Source organism: Chlamydotis macqueenii, chromosome 5 (assembly GCF_036417535.1).
Source record: "Chlamydotis macqueenii isolate bChlMac1 chromosome 5, bChlMac1.mat, whole genome shotgun sequence".
NCBI classification, from domain to species: Eukaryota; Metazoa; Chordata; class Aves; order Otidiformes; family Otididae; genus Chlamydotis; species Chlamydotis macqueenii.
The window spans coordinates 38,820,689-38,842,960 of record NC_141560.1 but is presented as its reverse complement, the minus strand read 5'-3'; the positions used below and the strand labels follow the sequence as shown (position 1 = coordinate 38,842,960).

Sequence of the window (22,272 nt, the reverse complement as noted above, 5' to 3'; positions counted from 1 at the left end):
AAGGCAGTAAGATGTGGTTTGTAAGAGCTGTAAACTTGACTACAGCGCTTCTGATTTCTGTTCGTTAGGATTCAAAGTTTGTTAAGTTAACTCATTGGCTGTTAATTAACATAATACTTGTTAGGAATTAAAGAAGATCAGCTAATGAAAACTTATGCTGAGACGTCAGCCATATTACAATTCAGTTATAGTCTGATCCTTGAGACTTTCAGCATCATGTGTTGCTATATCTTCAGCTAACACATCTGCTTTTATTGACTAAATCTTGAATAATTTTCAGATTCTTTTAAACTATTTTGAATATGTTATTTTCTGTTTCCTGTTTTTCTTTCTTACCAAAATATTGACATAAGACAAAGACTTTTTTTTCCCCTTTATACAAATACTTTTTTTTTCTATTGTGTATTTTGATGATTCAGTATTTGCAAGAGCATCTTTACTTCCTTGAACAGTAATGATACAAATATGATGCCATCTGGTTTTTGGTAGGTCAAATTTCTAGTCACTGAAAGAAGTTAACTTGCTATCACATGATGGTTTTCTGATTAGCTTTCTGAAATCAGAGTTCTGTGGCCTAGCAGCTAGATGTTCGTATCACAAAATTTTGGTCTATTTGTTTCTAATTATCAGCTAGATTCTTTGGCTTACCAGGAGGGCCAGGTGAGAAAGAAACTGTGAAGCCTTTAACTGCTGGCTATTGGTGAAGGGTTCCCTGTTCTGTGAACAGAGCACATTAGTTCCTGGGTGCCAGTCTGTAACATACCAGCATCTAAGTGTGTGTGGGGTGCGCATTCACATGGCTGTGAGTAGTTTTACTTTCGTGATGGGAAATCACATAGTTCTGCAATTTTCAGAGGGAATAAATGTAGAAGGCTCTTTTTTTTTTTAGGTTTTTTTTTTTTAATTGAAATTGAATGAATATGGCTTTATGGCTTCAGTGACCTGGATAGCATATCTTTTGGAAAGAACATACGTTTTGACTACCTGTGCAGCATAAGGATATCAATTTTTGGACACAGGCCATTGATGCAAACCTAATATGTAGCAAGAAATCAGGCAGCATTGTGTAGAAAACAGTTACCGGTACAGCACAGCCTGTAATGAAGAACTGTATCAGCAATGTGATGTGATAAAATAGGGTGGTGTTGGAGTGTGTTTTTTTTTTTTTTTCTTTTTTTTTTCTTTTCACTCAGCTGCTTAGAGCTTCCTTGTGCTTCCACCTTCCTTAGATGTGCATCTCTAGATGTGAAACCTTTTGGCCTCCTGTGCTTTAACAGAGAACAGCAGACGGAGTCTGTCAGGTCAGAACAGGAGCAAGCAGCCTGATTCTTCCACAAAGTAGCTAAATTTCTAAGCTAATTTTCAAGTCCTTAATGGTGTTTGTTAACAATACTTGATCTTTTGGCTGGTCTGTCAATTTTTAATTGTAAAAATACATATACAGTTTTATGATATCCCTCTGTCATAAGAAAGAATAATTTAATGGTTTCTTTATATGGATATGAAGTTTTTTCCCCCTCCATTTCTCCCTTTGTTATTCTTGTTCATAAGCTTCATAGGTGTGGGGGGAATTGCAAGACAGCTAAGGAGGCAATAACAGAAATGCAGGTGTGCTGGATATGATTTCTTAGCCTATGTGATAGTGTGTCATTGAACCACAGTCTGTTCAGAAGCTTAATTAGATCTCTTACCCACAGACATCAGAGTAAGTAAGTGCAGCATTGTTACTTCCCCATAGAGTTTGAAAATGATGAGAATAAATCCTATGGCAGTGAAGTAAATGTTCCTTTGCTGCAGTTATGTCAGGAAGCCATATGAGGAGGAAAAAGAAGGGGTAAGAGGAGAGGAAGTCCCTAGAAAATGTGAGTTGTGAAGCAGCTATCTTTATATGAAGGAGGAAATTTGTGAAATCCAGGCTCAGAAGGCGGCTGTGACTTACATATACTGCCTCTTCTCCTATACATATCTTCCAGTTGGTTATTTTCTTCAGTTCTTGGTGTTTCTGCTGGAAGAATAGTAGGAGCCCTTGGTAGATGAATTGGGTCAGTATGAAAAGTGTCCTTTGTAAGTCTGTAAAGTGTTCTTTCTCATAGTAGTCCTAACATGTCTGTTTTCATGTTTTGTTTTTCAGCTATATCTTATTGGAGGATCTTTTGGACTCCGTGAATTTACTCAAATAAGATACGATGTCCACAAACTACATGGCAAAGTATTTCAAATGGTTTTCTTTACTTTTCCTTTTCACTTCATTTTGCGTATGTACTGTCTTCTAAAGCATCACTAGGACAAGCAGACTGTTGGTATTGGGATTTGCCTTTCACCACTGGGCCCTGGGCTGCAGCTGAGCTCTTAGGCAGTGAGTAGAGTAGGTAATAGTAAAGGGGCTGACATGATGATGAATCCTTTTACCATCTGGGGAACGGATCAATGTGAGTAATAGAAAAATTTTGTTCCTTTGTTTGATTGAAAGTGGCAATTCTGAGTCCTGAGAAAGAAATGTAGCACATCTAGAAGGAGGTTATTACAAAGATATTGTATCTGATTTAGACTAAGAAAATTTTTATTTATACTGTAAAAGGTTCTGTTTTCAAACAATACTTGGGATTGAGTATATAATGTTAGATGGTTTTTGGGGCTTGGCTTTGCGTTCACTGAGATAAGCAGGTACCTTGTAACATTGTGCTATGTCCTGTTCTTTAAGCTTGTGAAAGAAACAGGAGCTGGTCTTCTACTCAGTATGTCAGAATGTACTATATGGAAGAGATCTTTCTTTAAACGAACTGGAAATCTTTTGAATGAGCGAAATAGTTTGCTTACTAGTGCAGAAAGTAATAGTGTCTTGTTTTCCCTAACTTTGTAATATGCAGGTCTGACATTGCAGTCATAGAATCATAGAATGGTTTGGGTTGGAAGGGACCTTTAAAGGGACATGTAGCAGGGACATCTCCAGCCAGATCAGGTTGCTCAGAGCCCCATCCAACCTGCCCTTGAATGTTTCCAGGGATGGGGCATCTACCACCTCTCCGGTCAACCTGTTCCAGTGTTCCACCACCCTCACTGTAAAAAATTTTTTCCTTATATCCAGTCTGGATCTTCTTCCTTCTATTTTAAAACCATTATCCCTTGTCCTGTCACAACAGGTTCTGCTAAAGACTTTAATCCAGTCTTTCGTGTAGGCCCCCTTTAGGTACTGGAAGGCTGCTAATAGGTCTCCCCAGAGCGTTCTCTTCTCCAGACTGAACAGCCTCAGCTCTGTCAGCCTGTCCTCACAGGAGAGGTGCTCCAGCCCTCTGATCATCTTCGTGGTTTGTGTGAGACTCTGGACACTGTGGCTTTCTACTGTGGTCAAATCTTTGAGATCCTGAGCTGTTGAGAATTTGGAGACCCCTTGTTTTGTCTTAGACTCTTCTTGTAGGCCATCTAAATTACTTTAATCATTCCTCATTGTTCCTTCTGTTGTATACCTAGCTGCAGCCTTTTCAGGATTGTGTGGCCCACTCCTGCTCAGTCCCATATTTGACATATCCCATAGATAGGGGAGAGTAATGATACAAATCTTTTCTCCAGTGCTGTCTTCTGGGTAGTTATTTTCTATCATCCTCGGCTTTTAGGACCAGTTGGAGCATTTAAGTTTTTCTCCAGCCAGATGGGGATCACAACAGGGGCAAGAATTTGCCTGTTGTGTTTCTGTCAGTTTTTTGGTGAGATTCATATTCAGTGAATTACATTTGGCCTCCGTGATCTGCAGTGTGACCGCAGCCCAGTGGAAAAAAACCCGATAATAGTTGTGTTTGTTCAGATCTGTGAGGCTCCTTGTCCCAGCGTTTATAATCAAGTGAAGCATCATCGAATAAGACAGTAGTACATGAAAGCTCTGAGGGGAAGCTACTATACCCTGGAGTTCTTAAGCTCTGAAAAGCTAAAAGAGGACATCTGGATTCTGCTCTAACTGGTATTACTTAAGGCTGCAGCATCTCTTTTGTGTTTTCTTATTTTTTTCATTTTGATTTTATTTAGGAATAGATGAAATTTAAATAAAGAACAACACAGTATTGGCTGAGAAATAGCAGTGCCAGCTCTGGGCTCATTTGTAAACAGACAAGTCAAAGCAATGTGTTCCATTAGTTTCTGTTTCTATGTTCATAAAAATAGAGTTAAGAACCATTCTAATTCATTAAATAAGATGTCAGAAGAGATTAGAATGTATTTGAACTGATAAAGAGAAACAAACCTAGTTTAAAATGTACATGAAACTCACGAAATGAACATTAATCTAAGTAATTTAAAAATCCTAATGATCATAATGTCTGTTTAATTTTTCACTGTTTAAAATGTTTTTGTGTTGAAGTAGAATATGCTTTTCGCATATAACACACTTTGACTAGCGTAAGTCCTTATCAGAACAGGGACAAGCACTCTTTTGGGGTGTTGGGCAGTTATATGCAAATTGCAATAGGCAATAAAATAAGTAGGATTTTTTTTTTTGTTATAGTTGCTCCTTTGGAATAATAACAATGTTTAATTAAATAACACTTTTCATATGAGAAGCTCAGAAGACTTTCACAGAATTTAAATGAATTAAGCTTCATAGCGTTACTGTCAGAAGAGGCAGGATTATTATTTCCATTTTACTACTGATGGAGGTTGTGAGAAGTTAAGCAACCATCCAAAAGTAGACTAGGATTTGTAATACCTGAGTGTGTATCTTTTTTGGTCATGTTTTAAGGATGTGCAAACTATAGTATGCCCCCTTTTGAAAGCATGACTCCTAAACTTGTTTTCTTGCTAATTCAACTATGAGATAGGCAGGACTTAAATGATCCTTTTGTGGTATCTCTCTACTACATTTCAAATGCTAAACTATGATCCCTTCCCTTCAAAAGTTTTTGTCTTTTTCCTTTTTCGGTCTAACCATTCTCATTGTGCTGAGAGGGAAACCATGTTAGTTGTTATCAGCTAACAATTGGCAGTGATATTTTGAAGGAAGCGTTATAGCAGAACTAGTGTCTGTGTTTCAGTGACTGAGGGGGTTAACTGCCACTTTCTCTTTGTGTTCTTGTGGCTTAATGAGCAAAAGCTGCATTAGTGATAATGCCTATGTTATTAAAGTCAAACTGGCTTTTGAAGAACACTCCTTGATAAAGGAATTAAAATTCAAGAGAAAATAGTGGTTTGGACTTTTAGGGGAGTATAGTTTAGTGGTGATGCATTGGGCTGGGGCTAGGATTAAGGTTGGGAGAGAGAGAGAGCCTAGAGCTGTAGCTGGTGTGGAGCTGGGAAAGGGCTGCAATAGGAAATCTGTCCTCTTGTTCATTTGGGCCTTGGCTTGGGCTCTTGGGCTAAGCCTTACGCAATGTGTAAGGATAGAGAGACAGAATCTAGAGCTGAAGTTGGAGAGGGGCTCTTAGCATCTCAAGAAAAGGCTCTTTTTGTCCATTCAGAATAGCATCTTTGGATATCAGGGCTTTGTGTAAGCCCGTCTCTTGCAAAAAGCGAAAAACCATTTTGGGTACACCTTAGTTTAATCAGGATACCTAAATCAGTCATATTCCCTCGGCACACTGAATGTTCTGCATTTAAAGTGAACTTATCCTGAGACTCGTCTTGATATAAATGCCTGTTTATGCTGGTCAGAATTCTCCTGAAACTAATCAAGAATTTCTCCGTTATCTGTTGTTGCCAAAATGTCCATTAATGCAGAAATCATTACGTTAGGTAATTGTTTCTTTTCTGGGAAGAATTTATGCAAATCAAAATTGGTTATAGAAAACCAGGTATGCTTACGGGAAAATTATGTAGAATTAGTGGAGAAGAAATGAATAGGTTTGTATAGGCATCGTTCCAAACGCCTTTATTCTCAAATGGTAAACTAGACCTTTCTTTGTCTTACTTCTCATTGTATATGTAATTGAATAGAGATCTTTATTTAAGGCATTTTTTTACAGAAAATATTACTTCTATTAAATATATAGAAAACATTTCCTTTCAAATGTATTATAATAAATTATTTTTATTTACTGTGTGCCCGTTGTTGTCATTCAAGGCATGGTAGAGACTTGCTGGTTCAGATCTAGTTTTGGATGTAAGAATCTTGGACATGTGGAATAGTCTGTACTATTGGCTGATAGTTACTGTGGAGGATTGAAGAGAAGCAACACTAACTATCTGGGAAAATCTAGGCCTTTAGGCCATCAGCAAACCATTTAGAATGGTAAAATAGAGTTTATAAGCTCCCAAACTGCTTTGTTGAAGAAGTATTATTGCAAGGCAGGTTCTCAGAGTATGGGGAGGGGACAGGACTGAGCAAGTTCCTGCAGGGTGACGTGCAGCAGAAGCACTTCTAGGAAAGCTAGAATCTCTAGGTCATTTTGTCAGGAAACAAAAAATCAGTTAGCCTTTGAAGTCTACAAATAGGTCCTGCACAGGATTATGTATGAAAGTGTTACTAAACTGCCCTCTTTAGTGTTTACAAACGATGTAGATCCTGTTCACTTTTCCTTTGTCATATGCAAAGTGAGTTCACCCCAGAAGTAGAATGGTAAGAAATGAGAATAATAATAATAATAATAATAATAATAATAATAATAATAGATGTTTTCTGTCTTACTGAGGCAGAAGGTAGAGGCAGTGAAAAGTCAAAATGACAGAAGTTCAGTCTTTTCTCCTACATGAGTTTTACCCTTGAATTAGCTGTTTTGCATTAAAATATGTATGAGTATTGCATGGCACTCCAGAGTTTAACTCCAGTTCAAAATGAAAATGCATGACCTGTTCTTTCGAAACATCATGCTCTATGAGCAATAAAACTGTAAACCTGGAAAGAGTGTAAAAGAAGTGATGGTCGTGGTGTGAAGCATACTCGTTAGTAAGCATGCTAGGATTGTAAAGCTTTCTTTATACAGACTAAGTAGATTGCATTTAAAATTTCTGTAAAAGGAATGGCAGTGTTTTGAGCTCCTTAGGCTAATCTTTTGGGCCAGTTAACTGGCATGTAATTACCCATGAGACATTGTTTATAGACACCTGCAAGGTGTTAGTGTTGCCATTGTCAGTTCTCATTTGTTGTATTTACTTGGTGTGTTGAAGTCCGAAGTCATGAAATGATATAACTGTGAGGATCTCAGCTTTCATTTTATAATCCTAGACCAATGAAGAAGAGCACATATGGTACATGAAGGATTGTCCTTGAAGCTTTGTTGTCCTTTGAAAAAGCAAAGAATGAGGAGTGGAAGAGAAAAGAAGGCTAATACCATGACTTATGACACTCTGACGCTTTAGTGGTTTTACAGCTGTTCTCGTAATTGGGCTTGATAGTGATTTAAGTGTGTTGACTGGTTGGTTATACTCAGTATTACACTTTTACTGTTGGTGGGTCCCTGGTGTTGTCCTTTAATGTTGTGTCTTGAAGCTCACCAGTGGGTGTCAGGGAACCCACAGCAGCATGTGATTTAAATAACTTCCACTGATCTCATTGGAAATTTTACTTCCATCTTGTTTGGGTTCTTGCTTCAGTTCCTTACTCTTACAGAGTAAGCTCCTTACAGAGCTCCTCTCTGCCTATGAGCAAGTCACTGAATTTTAGTGAGTCTCACTTTCTCAATTTGTAAAAGGGACATAATTAATGCTGCTCTACTTTACTTAGGGAACGGGAAAGTTAATTAAAGTAGAAGGAATTATTTAAATTCAAATTAGTATTTAAAAAAATATTTCTTCGGGTGAAATCCATTAATTCAAGTGTTTGGGGTCAGCTTGAAATAGTTCAGGAGGAAACAGGAGCAGAAAACTGACCAGTTTCCTTGAGGCCTTTGTATCCCCTTTGTATCAGGGGAGAATATAACTGGCATTTGCCTCAGGAAGGTCCAGGAAATCAGTCCAGCATTTTCTCATTATTGTAAGTGGATAGCTGAGAAGTGGTATCTGCCTATTAGAATACTTCTGTGTTGCAGTCAAAACATTACTCTGGTTTACAGACATACTGTTCCAAACCATTGAGTTGAGATGGTGACAACTGCTGCAACACAGTGTTTAAATGAGGTTGCAACATCCACCCAAAAAAGGCAATACATTTGCCCGTGACTGGACAAGACTATGCTCTGTTGCTAGCTGGCACATTCATATTGCTGGAGTTATGTATACTAGGTCAGGTATGTATACAGGAGTTGCACACGAAGGCATGCCTGGAAGTATTACAACTAAAGTTATCTGTTGGTTCCTGCTTCTGTTTTACCTGCCTGTGAACTCCACCTGGATAGGGTTTCTGTGCACCAGCAGAAATTGTTGTGTTTATATCACATTCTTTTCTTCCTTTAAATAATGTATTTCCTATGTGGTAAAGATTGTAAAATGGAATCATCTAAACTTCTGAATATATCTGTAGCATTTAAAATTACACATATAATGCTATTTTTTTACTTATAGTTGTGGAATGTCAGCAGATTGTCCCCATCGTTAAACATACTGCGAGCTACTACTGCTAGATAGAGCTGCTTTACTGCAAGCTGGGTTGTTTATCTTGTTTGAGGACCTACATCTGTGTTAGGAAACACTATTTGCTCTATTTGCAAAGCTATATAAGACTACTATGAAAAATTTAATTGAGACAGCAAACGGTACTGTAGCTGAATGTAAAGGTGTTTTTTCACTTGCTTCCCCCAGATTGTTCAACTAACTGAAAATTGCAAGGTATTTTTATTGCAGTTCTTAACGGGTGAGCATCTGTGCTTGAAATCATATTACACCTTGGTGTTCTCAAAGATCATAAGTCTTGCCAAAACTTGACTGACTTCACCATTTCAAGGAGTAATCTGGATAGGCCAAGTCATTGTGACTGGAGTAGGTCAGCACTCTGGTGGTGTGTTTTGTCTTAACGACAACTAATGGACTGAATACTACTGGTGCCAGCCCAGGTCATCCCGTACACTCAGTTGTCTTCTATGTTCTGTAGACTTTCTGCTTGATTTTGTTCCAAATGGATTTCTACTCACCCTCTAGAATTCCTGGTGTGCCAACACCTACTACCAATGCTAAAGTCAACTTAAATTAACACTGATATTACTAAATATACTCTAAATTGGTTATCTATGTTAGTAGAGTTAAGGAAGTTAAATTAAAACACTTCATATCGGCTCAGCTAAATCTAAATGTATGTTTGTGGTGCTGTGCACTAATCCAGGGATTCATCTTGCTCATGTTTCCGTTGTCTTAAATGAAATGCCTGATTTGAGATGGCTATCCAGGCAGCCTGTATACATGTTTTGAGAGAGAAATGCCCCCATAATATGCTTCATTCAATTTTAAAATAGATGCTTGAGAAAGATGATGTTCTCTTTTGACCGATGGAGAAGTAGAGAGATTGAGCTTGACACTTTAATATTACATTTCAGTGAGATGAGTACCATCCTTAGTGTACAAATATATTTGTATTTAATTTGACCAGGGAATAGTAGGTGAGATACACCTCTGCCTAACTTCGGGTGCAGATGCATTAGGTTTTTGGACACATCTTAAACTGGGATTTATTTTCTCTGGAAATGTCCATCTCTATTCGGCTGACCATAGGAGGAACCTAAATAGAGACTTTATACTTCATATCAGAAGTTTAGATTGCTAAAACTAGGTGAGATGAAGCCTGCCCTAGATATTCTTTCCCTGGAGCTTTGTTGGCAAACGAGTAGATGGCTTGAAGGTAGAGGAACTCTTATTTAATCCATTGTTTGTGTCTGAGGTATTACATGATTCTGGAGAGTTTTCTCCATGATTTCATAGGAGGTTTTATTTTAAAGATTCTGCTTGAATTGAAACAAAATATCTTTAATTGATGTCTGGTGGAATTTTTTTATGGGAAAGGTACCCTTTCTAAACTTGTCAGCAAGGGCACATGTGATCATTTTTGCATCTATCACTGAACTTGGAAGAATAATTAAGTCTTCTCATCTAGCCTTGTAGTATTTATTTATTTATAAAGGCATCTTCATGCGTTTAATTGGTTTCAGTAAGCTAATTACACAAGTACAGTGTGGCAAGGGATTGATGTTGGTGATTATTGTTTTCTTCTTTTTTTTTCCTTAAGCAGGTCAGGTTGGCCTGAGCCTCAAGTCTAATGAAGACAAACTTTGGCTAATTTCCTTATGTAAGTAGATTTAGTTGATTTTCAAAGACTAAATTCATTAATGAGCTTGGCTCTAGGTCCTCCAAAAACAAAGAAAATAATACACTGAAATGTTGTTCGGTGCTTTAGAGAATGTGAGAGGCATACATTTATGATTGCTTATAGGGAAAAAAAAAGGTCTTTTCCAGTCATTTATCTTTTAGCAAAATGCACTTCATTACATAATTAAAGCAGACTCTGCTTTCAAGTATGGCCTGCTTAGTGTAAGGTTTTAGAATTGGATATTAAGTAAGGCAGCCTGGCTCCTGATTGATGGCTAAGCAGGTACTCTTATAGCATCTTTTTTTCTGTTGGCAGGGGAAATTTGGAACTTGTTACATCTTTTGACCATGGTTCAGAATCATCCAAGGTAGTAATTTCAGTCCTGCAATATGGCACGGAAATTAAAGGGTAGCAGAGCTTTTCATACTCTGTATTGTGGTGGTACCAGATGTTCAGATGTCAGTTTTCTCCCTTGTTTCAGTTCAGTCCAGAGGGACTGTATGGAAATGAGCTCTTTATCCATGCTGTTCTTGAAGATTTTAAGGTTCAGCTGCTAGTGTTGGGTTCAGGTTTTTGCATTGATTTCAGCAAAGACTAATCCATTTTGCTTGATCTCAGATGACTTCCCCACTTTGTCCCTAAACAGCTGCTTACTGAATTTGCTATGATACCAGACAGAGGCGTATGTTTTCATTTTTCAGACATCCTTTCAGTTTAGCATATTAACCACCGTTTTTCTGTAAAAGGCAAACGCAGAGTCGGTCTGGGGTTCAGGAAGATTTTTGTTGCTGCATTCTGAGGCTGACACTGTGTATGTGTGAATGGTTTCCAGTGACTGGATCTGCCTAGACCTACTGCTTATTGTCACCACAAACAGCTTAAAGCACAGTAGGACAACCTGGAGGTAAGGTGTTGCCCATACCTGTCCTTCCATGCCATCTTGTATCAAGTAGAGAAAAATGAGACCAAGGCCATCTAGCCTGTTCTGATGAAACCAGGCGACCTGTTAATACCAGAAGATTTCTATTAATAACCTGAAATAGGTATGGGCTCTCAAAATCACAATATGGTTGTTAAAAGTTGGTACAGACTCATTAAATCTGGACGTGATGATGTTAATTACAGAGATTATTTTGGTACTATGTGTGTTGAAGGATAAAAGCTATACTAATTTTTAACTTTGAAATGTCTAGTTTTTAAATTAATCTTTAGTTTCAATCTTTTCGTATTGTGCCAGCATATTTTTTTTGCAACGAATATGAACATTTATTGTTAATGATACTGAGTTTGGCCAGAGACCCTAAATAGTAATATTCTGGATTTCCATGATAAAGTGTTTCACTGAATCCTTGTCAAGCTTTTTTAATAAGTTTTTTCTTTATGAAGAAAACCCCTTACCTATCAGTTTTCATGTATGCAATGGTTACTACTAGTGTAGAAATTGCAGGATTTTTCTGCCATCCATGCTTGGATGTCATGCTGTGTCCTGTGTGTAAGGATATATTAATAAACGTCATTGAATCAAAAATGGCATGTCTCTTGAGAGGCAGAGAAGTCATATGCCTTTTATAAAGATTGGAAAAAATGGATTCAGAGTTTCAGGGGCTTAGTATCTGTCTTTGTGTAAACCTTTGATTCTTAAAACTTCCTTTCCGCAGCTGCATGGATGTGTATCACTTTTGGACTGAAGAACCTTTACGTGCCTAAAACTCTGCTTTGGGCCAAGCTCTCTACTACCATAGTTTTCATGGTACCGCCTAGCTTGGCATCTATTAAATATATAGAAAAGCTTTTCGGCTCCATTAAACAGATGTTCCTCAGTCTGTGTTAGCTCAGATGTGAAAGCCGCTATGTGAGCTGTGAGTACTGCTTGTGAAGCTTCCTACAAAATGGCCGTAGAAGTAGGGATGCTGCTTTCTGGGACCTGCTGGTTCAGCCAGAGGGCAGGTACCCAAGATGTGGATGAGAGTTTGAAGGCACATCTCCTTTCTCTGGGAAACATGCAGTAACCATAAATTTGTAGATTGCCTGGAGCTGCAGGCATTATCAGCTTTCCTTTTTAAAACTCATCTCTATATGGAATAGTTAAGAAATTGGAAGAATGAGGGAGAAAATGTGATTGTGACCTAGTGGTTAGGTTATATATGTGAAGTAGGGGAAACCTGGTTTTAATTCCTATGCCATTTAGAATTTCTGTATTTTTACCAAACAAATATTTGATATTAAACATCTTGAAGCTGGGCTCCCTTTTTTTGAGGGCTTTATTCTTTCTCTGAAATTAGAGATTTGTTCTTTTTCTTTTTTTTTTTTTTTTTAAACAAACTAACAGAATCTAGACCATCTCTTTCTGAGATGGCTGAAGACTATGGATCCTAACTGGAAGGAGGTATCTTCTTGAATCTCAGCATAAGTTGTCTAGTACTTAGAGATGTGGGATAAAGACAAACTCTTCAGCCTTTCCTCTTGTCTGTCTGTAGTTACTGCTGCTCTAATTGCTGCCCAGTGTGTATCTCCTTTCTAAGCATCTAATATTCTCTTGCCTTTTAAAAATTTTTTTTTGTTATTCCAGAAGTCCAATTCAGGCTGTAGATTTTGCTTCACAGCCACATGCTAGATCCTTCTAAATCTAGTTCTGAATCTTCAGGTGTGTGCACTAATGCAAATGTGCCCATTGCTATTTACCTATCTTGAACTAGTAAATACCTTGGTGGTCCTATGCATTTTGCCGACTTTCTCCACACAAGGTAACCCTTTGTTTGGATGCATAAAAGTCTGGGTGGATATATATTGCCCAGGATTTCCAAGCATCAAGCAGCCACATTAGAGCTAGCAGCTAACTAGCATCTGGAAATTCCGGGCAAATGGCCAAATAGGGGATTCTTTTGTCTGGACAGAATTTCTGTGTGGAAAAAAGGGCTATGTCTGGAGAAACCTGGGCATCTGGCAGCTTTACCTCAGATTGTTGAGCTTCTCTGTGATTAAATACAAAAGAGAGTATGAAGCATTCCTTGTTTTAAACAGAAGCCATTTTTCCATTTCATAATTCTTGATGGTGTTTCTGTTGTCAAGATTAGATTCAGATGAAGAGAAGGTTATTAACTGGAGAAACTCATTCTGATGCCATTGCAAGTGGAACTAATTTCAGTACATAAAATCTTGATAGATTTCAGATTTTTATATGCTACCAATAATTCAGTTTGGTTGCTTTAAATCCTGTCACATTGCCACAATTAATTACTAGTATTTTTGCTTTGCATTTGAAGTGATTACAAGTGTGTAATTTAGCTTCAGGCAGCTTTTAGCCAAAACATAATTTAATATCCAGCTGTTTTTCCCTTCACCTCCCTCAAGCACCAGAAGACATGTAGGTTTCCAGACTCATTTTGTGAAGCCGATATCCATGGTGTCAGCAGATTGAAGCTCAAATAGAAGTACTGGGGTCCCAGTCCCTAGACCTGGATTTTCTACCTGAGATCCCTAGACCAGGATTTCTTGACCTTTGCCTAGGAATGTTTCCATTTTAAGTGTGACCTCTGTCTAAATGAACCTTCCCTTTCTTCTCCTTTGTGTTTTGAGGCTAAAAGGACTCAGTTGGTTCTGTTACAAACTACAGCTACGCAGCAGTCTGAAAAAGCAGAGTCCAAACACATATCTAGAGTACAACCACTAATGAGAGAAGATACATAATCTGTCTCTCTTCAAATATCTGTCACTGCAGAAAGCATTTATAGGTTCGCTTGTGATTCATCACTTCCCTGGAGTCAGCACTAAACTAAAATGTTGTGTCAGGCAGTGCTTAACTGGGTTTTTTTGGGTTTGTTTTTTTTTTTTATGAGGCATAAAAATGAGACTGCCTTTAGAACCTTAATGAGTGCTGAAATTAATATTGTAGCTGGTACAATGTCATGTCTTGCTTCCCTGGAGTGCAGCTCAGGGAGGGTAGAAAGGATCTGAGATTGTATGTTGTCCTTGTGTGAGTAGATGGGCAGCTATGGGGTCAAGAAATTCATAAGCTCTCCCTAACAGTCTCTCTGCTTCTGTATCCTCAAAGACGTCTGCTGGTCATAAAGCCTACCAAGCATAAGCTCTGGGGTGATTCAGAGCAGGAGATTAATTTAGGTATTCCCAGAGGAACCTCTTTTTCTTCATTAATTACACAGAGAGTGTAGGAATCCAAGCTTTGTGGATACTGCATAGAGAAGAGAGATGACTTGTCCTGTTAATATCTAAATGTATGAATTAAAACCTTTTTCATTCATAATTCCCATGGAATTTAGTACAATTGTTTTGTTAATGTTGGATATTTAGCCCTTTTAAGTACATCTGGCATAATAGTAAAACAGTAACTTTGCTACTCATGTTTTAAGATTGATTACACCAGACCTTACCATTATAACTGTTTCTAATGTACCATCAGAATATCTGAGCCTTTGGCAGGTATATGTGTTATTTATTACAAATAGTGGCAAAGTATCTTTCCAAAGAAAATAATGCATGATGTAAAAATGTGCTGCAAATTCTACTAATCTAAAATATCGGTAATTTGGAAGGTGAAAAGCTTTCTCTAAGTGCAAAGTATTAGAGTAGGCTTTTTCTTCTTACTGTAAAACTTCACTAGATGTCAGCGTGGAAAGTATTTTTACATAAATGCTAAGTGAACTGTAGAATGAGAACAGTTAACTCCTTTAACATACGCAGAATTAGGATGGAACTTACTAGAATTTGGTAGTTGGGAGATTTCTCAATACATAATTTCAGGACAAGTTTCAGGACAACCAAAGCAATTTTGATAAGTACGCACTGAATTCTGAAAATTATTTCTGTTCAAATAAACATTAAAAAAGTGAAAATTTGTTTCAGTACTTACAGAAAGTTTTGAGCTTTGTATTATAAATCAAAATGACATTTAAAAACATAATTAAAAACTATTTTTAGGGTTGAAAACAGTAGATGTTTTGGTTTTGTTTTATATTGTTGATTGTTTTGAGTCAGCAAAAATTGTAATTATATTTTCTTGCTGTTGGTTGGTGAAAGCTGAACTGGTTTGTATAAGGATAGCAAGTGCATTTTCACATGGCTCAAGACAGGGCTTAGGTATTAACTTATACATTTAGAAAATAAAAAAGATGCATATATATTTACATATTATTAAGTTTGATTAAGGAAAGCATTCCTAATCTGTAAGTGTGCTTGTGCATTCTTATAATTGTATTATGTGTTTATATGACATTTGAAGACTCAGACTATCTCTGTTCCTACATGAGAAGGTTGGTTGGTTGGAATTTTTGGAGTTTGGGGTTTTGGGGAGGTAGTTTGTTTTATTGAAGCTTCAGTGCTTTTATTGAAGCTTTAAGGTTAGACTTTTCTCTTTAAATGAATTCTTTTGTCTTTCTGAACCGATACACCAAACGAGAGATAGTGGTTTAGATTTGTATGGTGCCTTTGGTTTTGCTGTATTGTTCAAGTAAGCTGCTACCAGAACTAGTTTACCAGTAGGAGCCTAACTGAACAGCCAGTGAACAGCTGAACATGGGTATTTCTGCTGAAGTACCCAACTAAAGAGGAGAGCAGCTCCAATCCTGTTCTGACTCCTAGTACAATTAAAATATTAAGATGAGAGGAACATAGCCTGCTTGCCTGCTGGCTTCAACTGCCAATTCACAATTTCTCTCTTGAAGTTACTTGCTTTTAATAGAAACTTAAGTGACCTTTCTGGTTTTTGGAGTTACAACAAAGAGGTTGGTTCTGTCTGGAGTTAGGATATGGCTAGTAAAGGTGTGATAAGGAAAAGCTTAAACTGTATGTACACTATTTTTCCAACTTTAACTTGCATAGTAGCCAGATAGCCATTCAAAATCAGTCTTTTAAAAAAATATGATAAAAAATGTTGACTCTGCAGGAGTTGTGTCCAAAAGTTGTATTTTGTCTTTATGATTTCCAGCTATTAAGTGTCTTCCATTTAGAGGCAAAGAGGTTTTGTTTTTTTTTTTTACAGTAAATACAGGCATCACAAACTCACACTCTATGCGAGTCCTTTCGTGTGCCTTAGGTGTGCTTTCAGTAGCATGTCCATTGCTCTCAGAAAGTTGGTGCAGATGGAACCGATTAACCCTGTAATTTGAGTGCAGCAAATAATTCTTTAGTCAATGTTCAAGAACTCTTATGAAAGTTCCTTTGGTATTTGTGCAACTTTTATGCAAAGTAAAAGCTTTTGCTTTTGCAAATAAAGATCACATGATTCTGAATGCAGGAGTTTGACATTTTTCATATTAGAATTGGACTTTTGCATACATTGGTTAATGCTGTACTGATAGTAACTAAGTAACATGGTGATGATGGGTTACCCGAAATGTACAAAAAACGCATTTGAAAATGTAGATGTCAAATACATATATTAACAGCAGATGCATTTTAAGGAATTTTGAGAGGTTTGTTAAAACATTGCAAAGAGCTCGTAAGTAAGTTACGGGATGATGAAACTAGTACTAAAAATCTTTTAGTAGATTTCATTTTTTTTTTTTTTTTTGTAAATTATACCCACACTTCAAAGAGAAGAAAAGTAATTTTTAAACTACTGCTTTATGTAACATTTCCTTTTTCTGAACTCATACCTCAAGGGTGTTTAGTTTATATCTTGTACTTCATGAAGTTTAAGTGGCTGTAGCAGGACAAGTATAGGATACTAAAGAGGCTTTACAAAGGCACCTTGAGAAATTGTCTTTTAATGTTTTTAAAATAGATGTCTTATTACTCTTGCTGTTTTCTCTGCCAGTGTTTTGTGAATGGCTGACTCAGCAAATTTCTCAATTCTTGTTTCTGGCTAAGAATCTTTTTTTTTGTGATCAGTAGTCCACATCTTAGCCCACAGGAAAGAACGTGTTATTGCCTTACTTTTTACCCGTTTCTGTGATGATAAATAAATGCATGAAATCCTCTGAGAACAAATCTGGCTGAACCACTCGTGCCTTCCTTGCATAGTTTACACTATGGATGTTCAGCAGTTCTATCCCATTCACCTGGGAGGTCTTAGACTTTTGTTTCTTGTTTAGAAGAAAGTAAGAAGGAAATTTGGGAAAAAATGCACAGAATACTTAGCAAGTTCCTGCCTTTGTATTATTGAGTTGCAGGAAAACCAAGATGTATTAAAGTCCAGGAATGCCAGCTTTGGGATCCTATTCATAGCACTATGCCATTCTGATTTTAAGGTGGATGGGTCTCTACTTCACACTGGTTCATCTTTATGCATGCAGCAAAATTGCTTTTCCTTGCAGGGACCCTTTCAAAAACACCAAGGGTCTTACTGTTAGTTCCGGATGTGGGGTTTTTTTTCTCTGTTGGAATATTTTATTTTATACTCGAAGGAACAGTTTTTGCACTGAATTTTACTGTGAAATGAAATTTATGCTAGCATACGCAGAGCCAAGGTTTAAGGCACTAATTTATGTTTTATAAATCAAATAAATAAATGTGCACCTGCAAATCAAACTGGATGCAAAAGCATACAAATCATTGATTAAATGCTTGAGTACATTCTTCTTGGAACTGAAAGTTGTAGAACCCTTGTTAGTTTTGCTGACCTTATATATGAGAAATCTAGATATGCTTAAGTGCTTGCTGAACTATGAGGTAGTTTGGTCATCATATTAGCCTTTAACTTAATAATAATAACTTGAATTTCACATGGCATTATCACGTGAAAATGTATGGTCTGGAGTTTGGGATTGTAGGTCTTTTTTTGATCCATCTGGAAGTGAGTAGAAGATTGGGATTTTGAGAGATCACTGGTGCACCGTGTACCATAACTTTGGGAACCACTGCTGTAATAAGTTTTTTTTTTTTTTAATTGCTTCTTTGGAAATGTCTGCATTGATTTCTGTCAGAGGCTAGATGAAATATTTTTTTGTTCAACTATCTATGTTGTATGCAGATCTTAGGAAAACATTCAAAGGACATAAAGCTAAGTTTTGCATCTAGTCTCAGCTATCTCCCCAGTATTCAGAAGTATTCCTATCGAAGCATATGCAGTAGCCTTACCTAAGTGTTTTTATGTATTAAATATTATAAATAATGTAGTTAGAGGATGTTATGAATGAAGTTGCACAAAATGGTATGTTTTGCCTTGCCCTTCTCTGTTACCAAAGACTGTATGCCAAAGAGTTTGGCATAAGTACAACCTTTGTTCTACTTTACAACCTTTACAAGCTTTGTTCCTTTAATTCCTTAAGCAGAATGGTACTCAGCTTGGCTGTAGTTTACACTGCATTTCCTGAGTTCTGGGATTTATCCTCTTGTCTACAGCTTCTCACTCTGCTCATAAACCACAATTTGGAATATTTATGACACAGACTTTGATAACAATTTATGGGAGTCTTTTCTTCTCAAGGAAGATTAAAGTTTACTGATCCACACAAGATTGCCGATTTTCCATTTAGAGGAGTTAAACGTAAATGTTTTCAAAGAAGATAGTCTATTGGGAGAGCCAGAACTGGTACTTCTGGTTTATTCTAAGTTTAAAAAACGGGTGGGGAGAACAAATAGAAGAATTTCATATAAACAGTCATTTTGTGGACTTTCTCTGTTGTCCCATCTATTTATGCTGATGTGAGCAGATAAAAAAAAGAAAAAAAGCTTAATTCATGTTCATTACATTCAAGCCATTGTCTTTCCCCATTTCCAAAGTAAAAGCTGAAATCTTTCTCAGTGGGCTATTATTTTGTGGAGGATAGGGTAGGAAAGGAATGTTTTAGTAAAAATAACTAAACTGGTTTTAGAGTAGACACAGCTTCTACTGCTTTCTGGAAATGTTTGCTAGAGGGAGTTTTGTAAGGCTTTGGCATACAAATGCTTGGTCAGTCTCTGGAAACGAGTGTACAACTTACTCCACTGACTTATGTGAGAGGAGACTGTTAAAAGCACAGTCCTCTTCTCATGACTTAGGTGTCTCCTGACAGTTTTTTTGTGTAGTAATTGAACCCTTAATTTTAGAAGATGCAATATATTCATAACTTAGTTTTCACTAAAACCCATGGCCACAAATAGTAAGTGGACAAATAAATAATAATGGTTATAGCTGAGAGAGAGATTGCTGTTTAAATTACAGATCCAGGCATACATCTGTTGTGGATGACTGGGATGCTATGCAGTGAACTAGAACATGAATCAACTTGCTTCTCTTCCCTGAATTCTGAGCAGGAGACCCTGCTAATCTGCTTTGTATTCCTGTGTTTCATAGAATCACAGAATGGTTACGGTTGGAGGGGACCTTCAAAGGTCATATGGTCCAAGCCCCCTGCAAGGAGCAGGGACATCTCCAACCAGATCAGGTTGCTCAGAGCCTCATCCAACCTGGCCTTGAATGTTTCCAGGGAAGGGGCATCCACCACCTCTCTGGGCAACCTCTTCCAGTGCTTCACAACCCTCAATGTAAAAAATTTCTTCCTTATTTGTAGTCTAAATCTACCTTCTTTTAGTTTAAAACCATTACCCCTTGTCCTATCACAACAGGCTCTACTAAAAAAATCTGTCCTCATCTTTCTTGTCAGCCCTCTTAAAGTATTGAAAGGCCACAATAAGGTCTCCCAGAGTGTCCTCTTCTCCAGGCTGAACAACCTCCAGTCTCTCAGTCTGTCCTCAAAGGAGAGGTGCTCCAGCCCTCGGAATATCAAAAGGGGATAGTGATGGTGTTCTTCAGGTTGCTTTGTGGAAGACCTGTCCTTTCCGTATCCTGGAGGTAGAGTTAGTGACATTCAGAAGTTTCACAGTTGCTCTCTGTCTGTATTATTTGCTTCTCAACCAAAATGAACTGTGGTCACTGAGGATCAATGCAAAAATTGTTAGCTAGAGAATTTTTTTTAGTAGCAGCACATTCAAGTTTATAACTGTACCAGAAATATTTGTGTCACAAACAAAAATTTCCCTTTACTGAAATGAGTGTAGAGAGGCCAACAGTTTATCACAGTGCGCTGCAGGAGTCCCTGGTTTGGTAAGGGCTGCAAGCACCAGGTATTCCTGCTGTGCTCTGAAGTCATGCCCCTTGTCTGCACCCCGAGGGGCACATTTTTTCCACCTAGAAATTCTGTCTAGGTTCTAATTGAAAAACTGAAATGTCAGCCTTAAAATGAGAAGTGACAGCCACATTCTAAAAGATTTTTAGGTACTTACAGCCTGAAATAGCTGCCTACTAAGGTTTCTAAGAATAATTTGTGCTTAACCTCTATTACTTTTGAAGTCTGTATCTTTGGGAAGCTTTTGAAGTTAAATAAGGGTAAATCTGAAGGAACAGTGGAGTGTGAAATGGGACAAAATTCTAATTTGAAAACTTTGTTCTTAAACCCTTTTTGAGATTTGTCTGTATACCTACTCTTGCACTTCCAATTAATGTAATATGAAATAAGCCTGTATAATGCAAAATACTCTGAGAATGTTTCAGTACAAGAAGGACGTTGAGTTGCTGGAGCGCATCCAGAGAAGGGCAATGAAGCTGGCGAGGGATCTGGTGCACAAGTCTTATGAGGAGCGGCTGAGGGAACTGGGATTGTTTAGTCTGGAGAAGAGGAGGCTGAGGGGAGACCTCATTACTCTCTACAACTGCCTGACAGGAGGTTGTAGGGAGGTGGGTGTTGGTCTCTTCTCGCAGCTAACTTGTAATAGGACACGAGGAAGTGGCCTCAAGTTGCAGCAGGGGAGGTTTAGGTTGGATATTAGGAAACACTTCTTTACTGAAAGAGTGGTGAGGCACTGGAATAGGCTGCCCAAGGAAGTGGTGGAGTCACCATCCCTGGAGGTGTTCAAAGAACCTGTAGACAAGGCACTTTAGAACATGGTTTAGTAGGCATGGTGGTGTTAGGTTGACAGTTGGACTTGGAGGTCTCTTCCAACCTTATGATTCTATGATTAATTTTTCCAGCAAGTGCTACGTAGTGGGGGAAAAAAACCACACTCCATGCTCCAGAAAAAAATAAAAATAGTAAAGCCTTGTGAAATTATATTTACAGTATTGGTTTGGAAGCCTTGCAGATAGCATCTCATGAAAGCTGTCTGAATACTTGCATCAAGTATTTCAATAGTTTTTCAGTAAGAATTTCATGTGAAGTTATGCTGTAATTACAAATCCACACATCTTTGAATTCCATATTTAGAGACAAAGCTTGAATTTAAATAGATCTTAAAGGAGCATCTGAGATTTTGCCTGACAAGGTTTCCTCTAGTGTAAGGGGAGATTGTTTTCTGTTCCTTCCTGCCTCCTAAGTAGCGGTGCAGAGGACACTGCCAAGCTGTTACGGCATTTGGGCTTTGTCTGCTGCTCCCATCATATTTTCTAATAGAATTTGTATTAATAATTTATCTGATGATTCATTTGCTAGTACATAGCTGAATTTCTAGCTCATTTGTCAGTGTGTGTGTTGGCATAGCAGTCATTGTGGAAGAAAAATGTATGTGTTTGTATTTGGATCTTGTGGCAGATGTGTGATATAAAGGAGCTACCACTTTGGCATGGGTATTTTCCTGGCTCTGCTCACATTTTAAGTGTTCCCTGGTTATCATCTGTGATCATGGCTCATACTGATGTTTATGTGCCTTTTCAGAATGAAAATAGCACCATTCTGTTTCCTTTTTTTTTTTTTTTGTTTTAAAGGTAAGAGGTAAAGATAAGAGGAAATACGTACTTGCTCCCACTTTTGTGTGTGTGTGTGTAATTCTGAGCAAAATAGCATGATCTGTAGAGTGGACTGAAGTCTTTCATGTGCCTGTATGTTGCATATTAAGAGCTCGCCAAGATGTATGTATAGTTTGCCCTGGTTTTTTGGTAAGTTAATTTGAATAAAATTTCTGCTTCAAAAGAAGAAGCAGTTTCTGTTCATTTCTCATTTACAGGATAACTTTTTCCTGATAAATTTAAACTACTTGCCTTCATTTCTGCATTTTTGTCTATATTAAAACTACAGCATCAAACAGTTAAGAGCATTGGGATGCTGTGTGTCAGTTTTAGCTGGTCTTTTGTGCAGAGGAGAATGAATACCTGAGGAGGTCTGAGTATAGAAGGACCTGGAAGGGGAGGAGAAGCAGCAGTAACTTCACTGCTTGTTTCCCTTTACCTTACATATATGTGGCCATGCAAACAC

General features: G+C 37.6%; 1 protein-coding gene across 1 annotated transcript in view; it reads left to right on the top strand.

Moving 5' to 3' along the window:
- COX16 (cytochrome c oxidase assembly factor COX16) overlaps window positions 1-22,272 on the top strand; it is a 50,664-nt gene that overhangs the window by 11,234 nt on the left and 17,158 nt on the right. Inside the window, exon 2 of the mRNA XM_086750132.1 lies at window positions 2,132-2,209. Within this exon, the coding sequence (XP_086606258.1) occupies window positions 2,132-2,209 (78 nt within the window). The remainder of the gene's footprint in view (window positions 1-2,131; window positions 2,210-22,272) is intronic.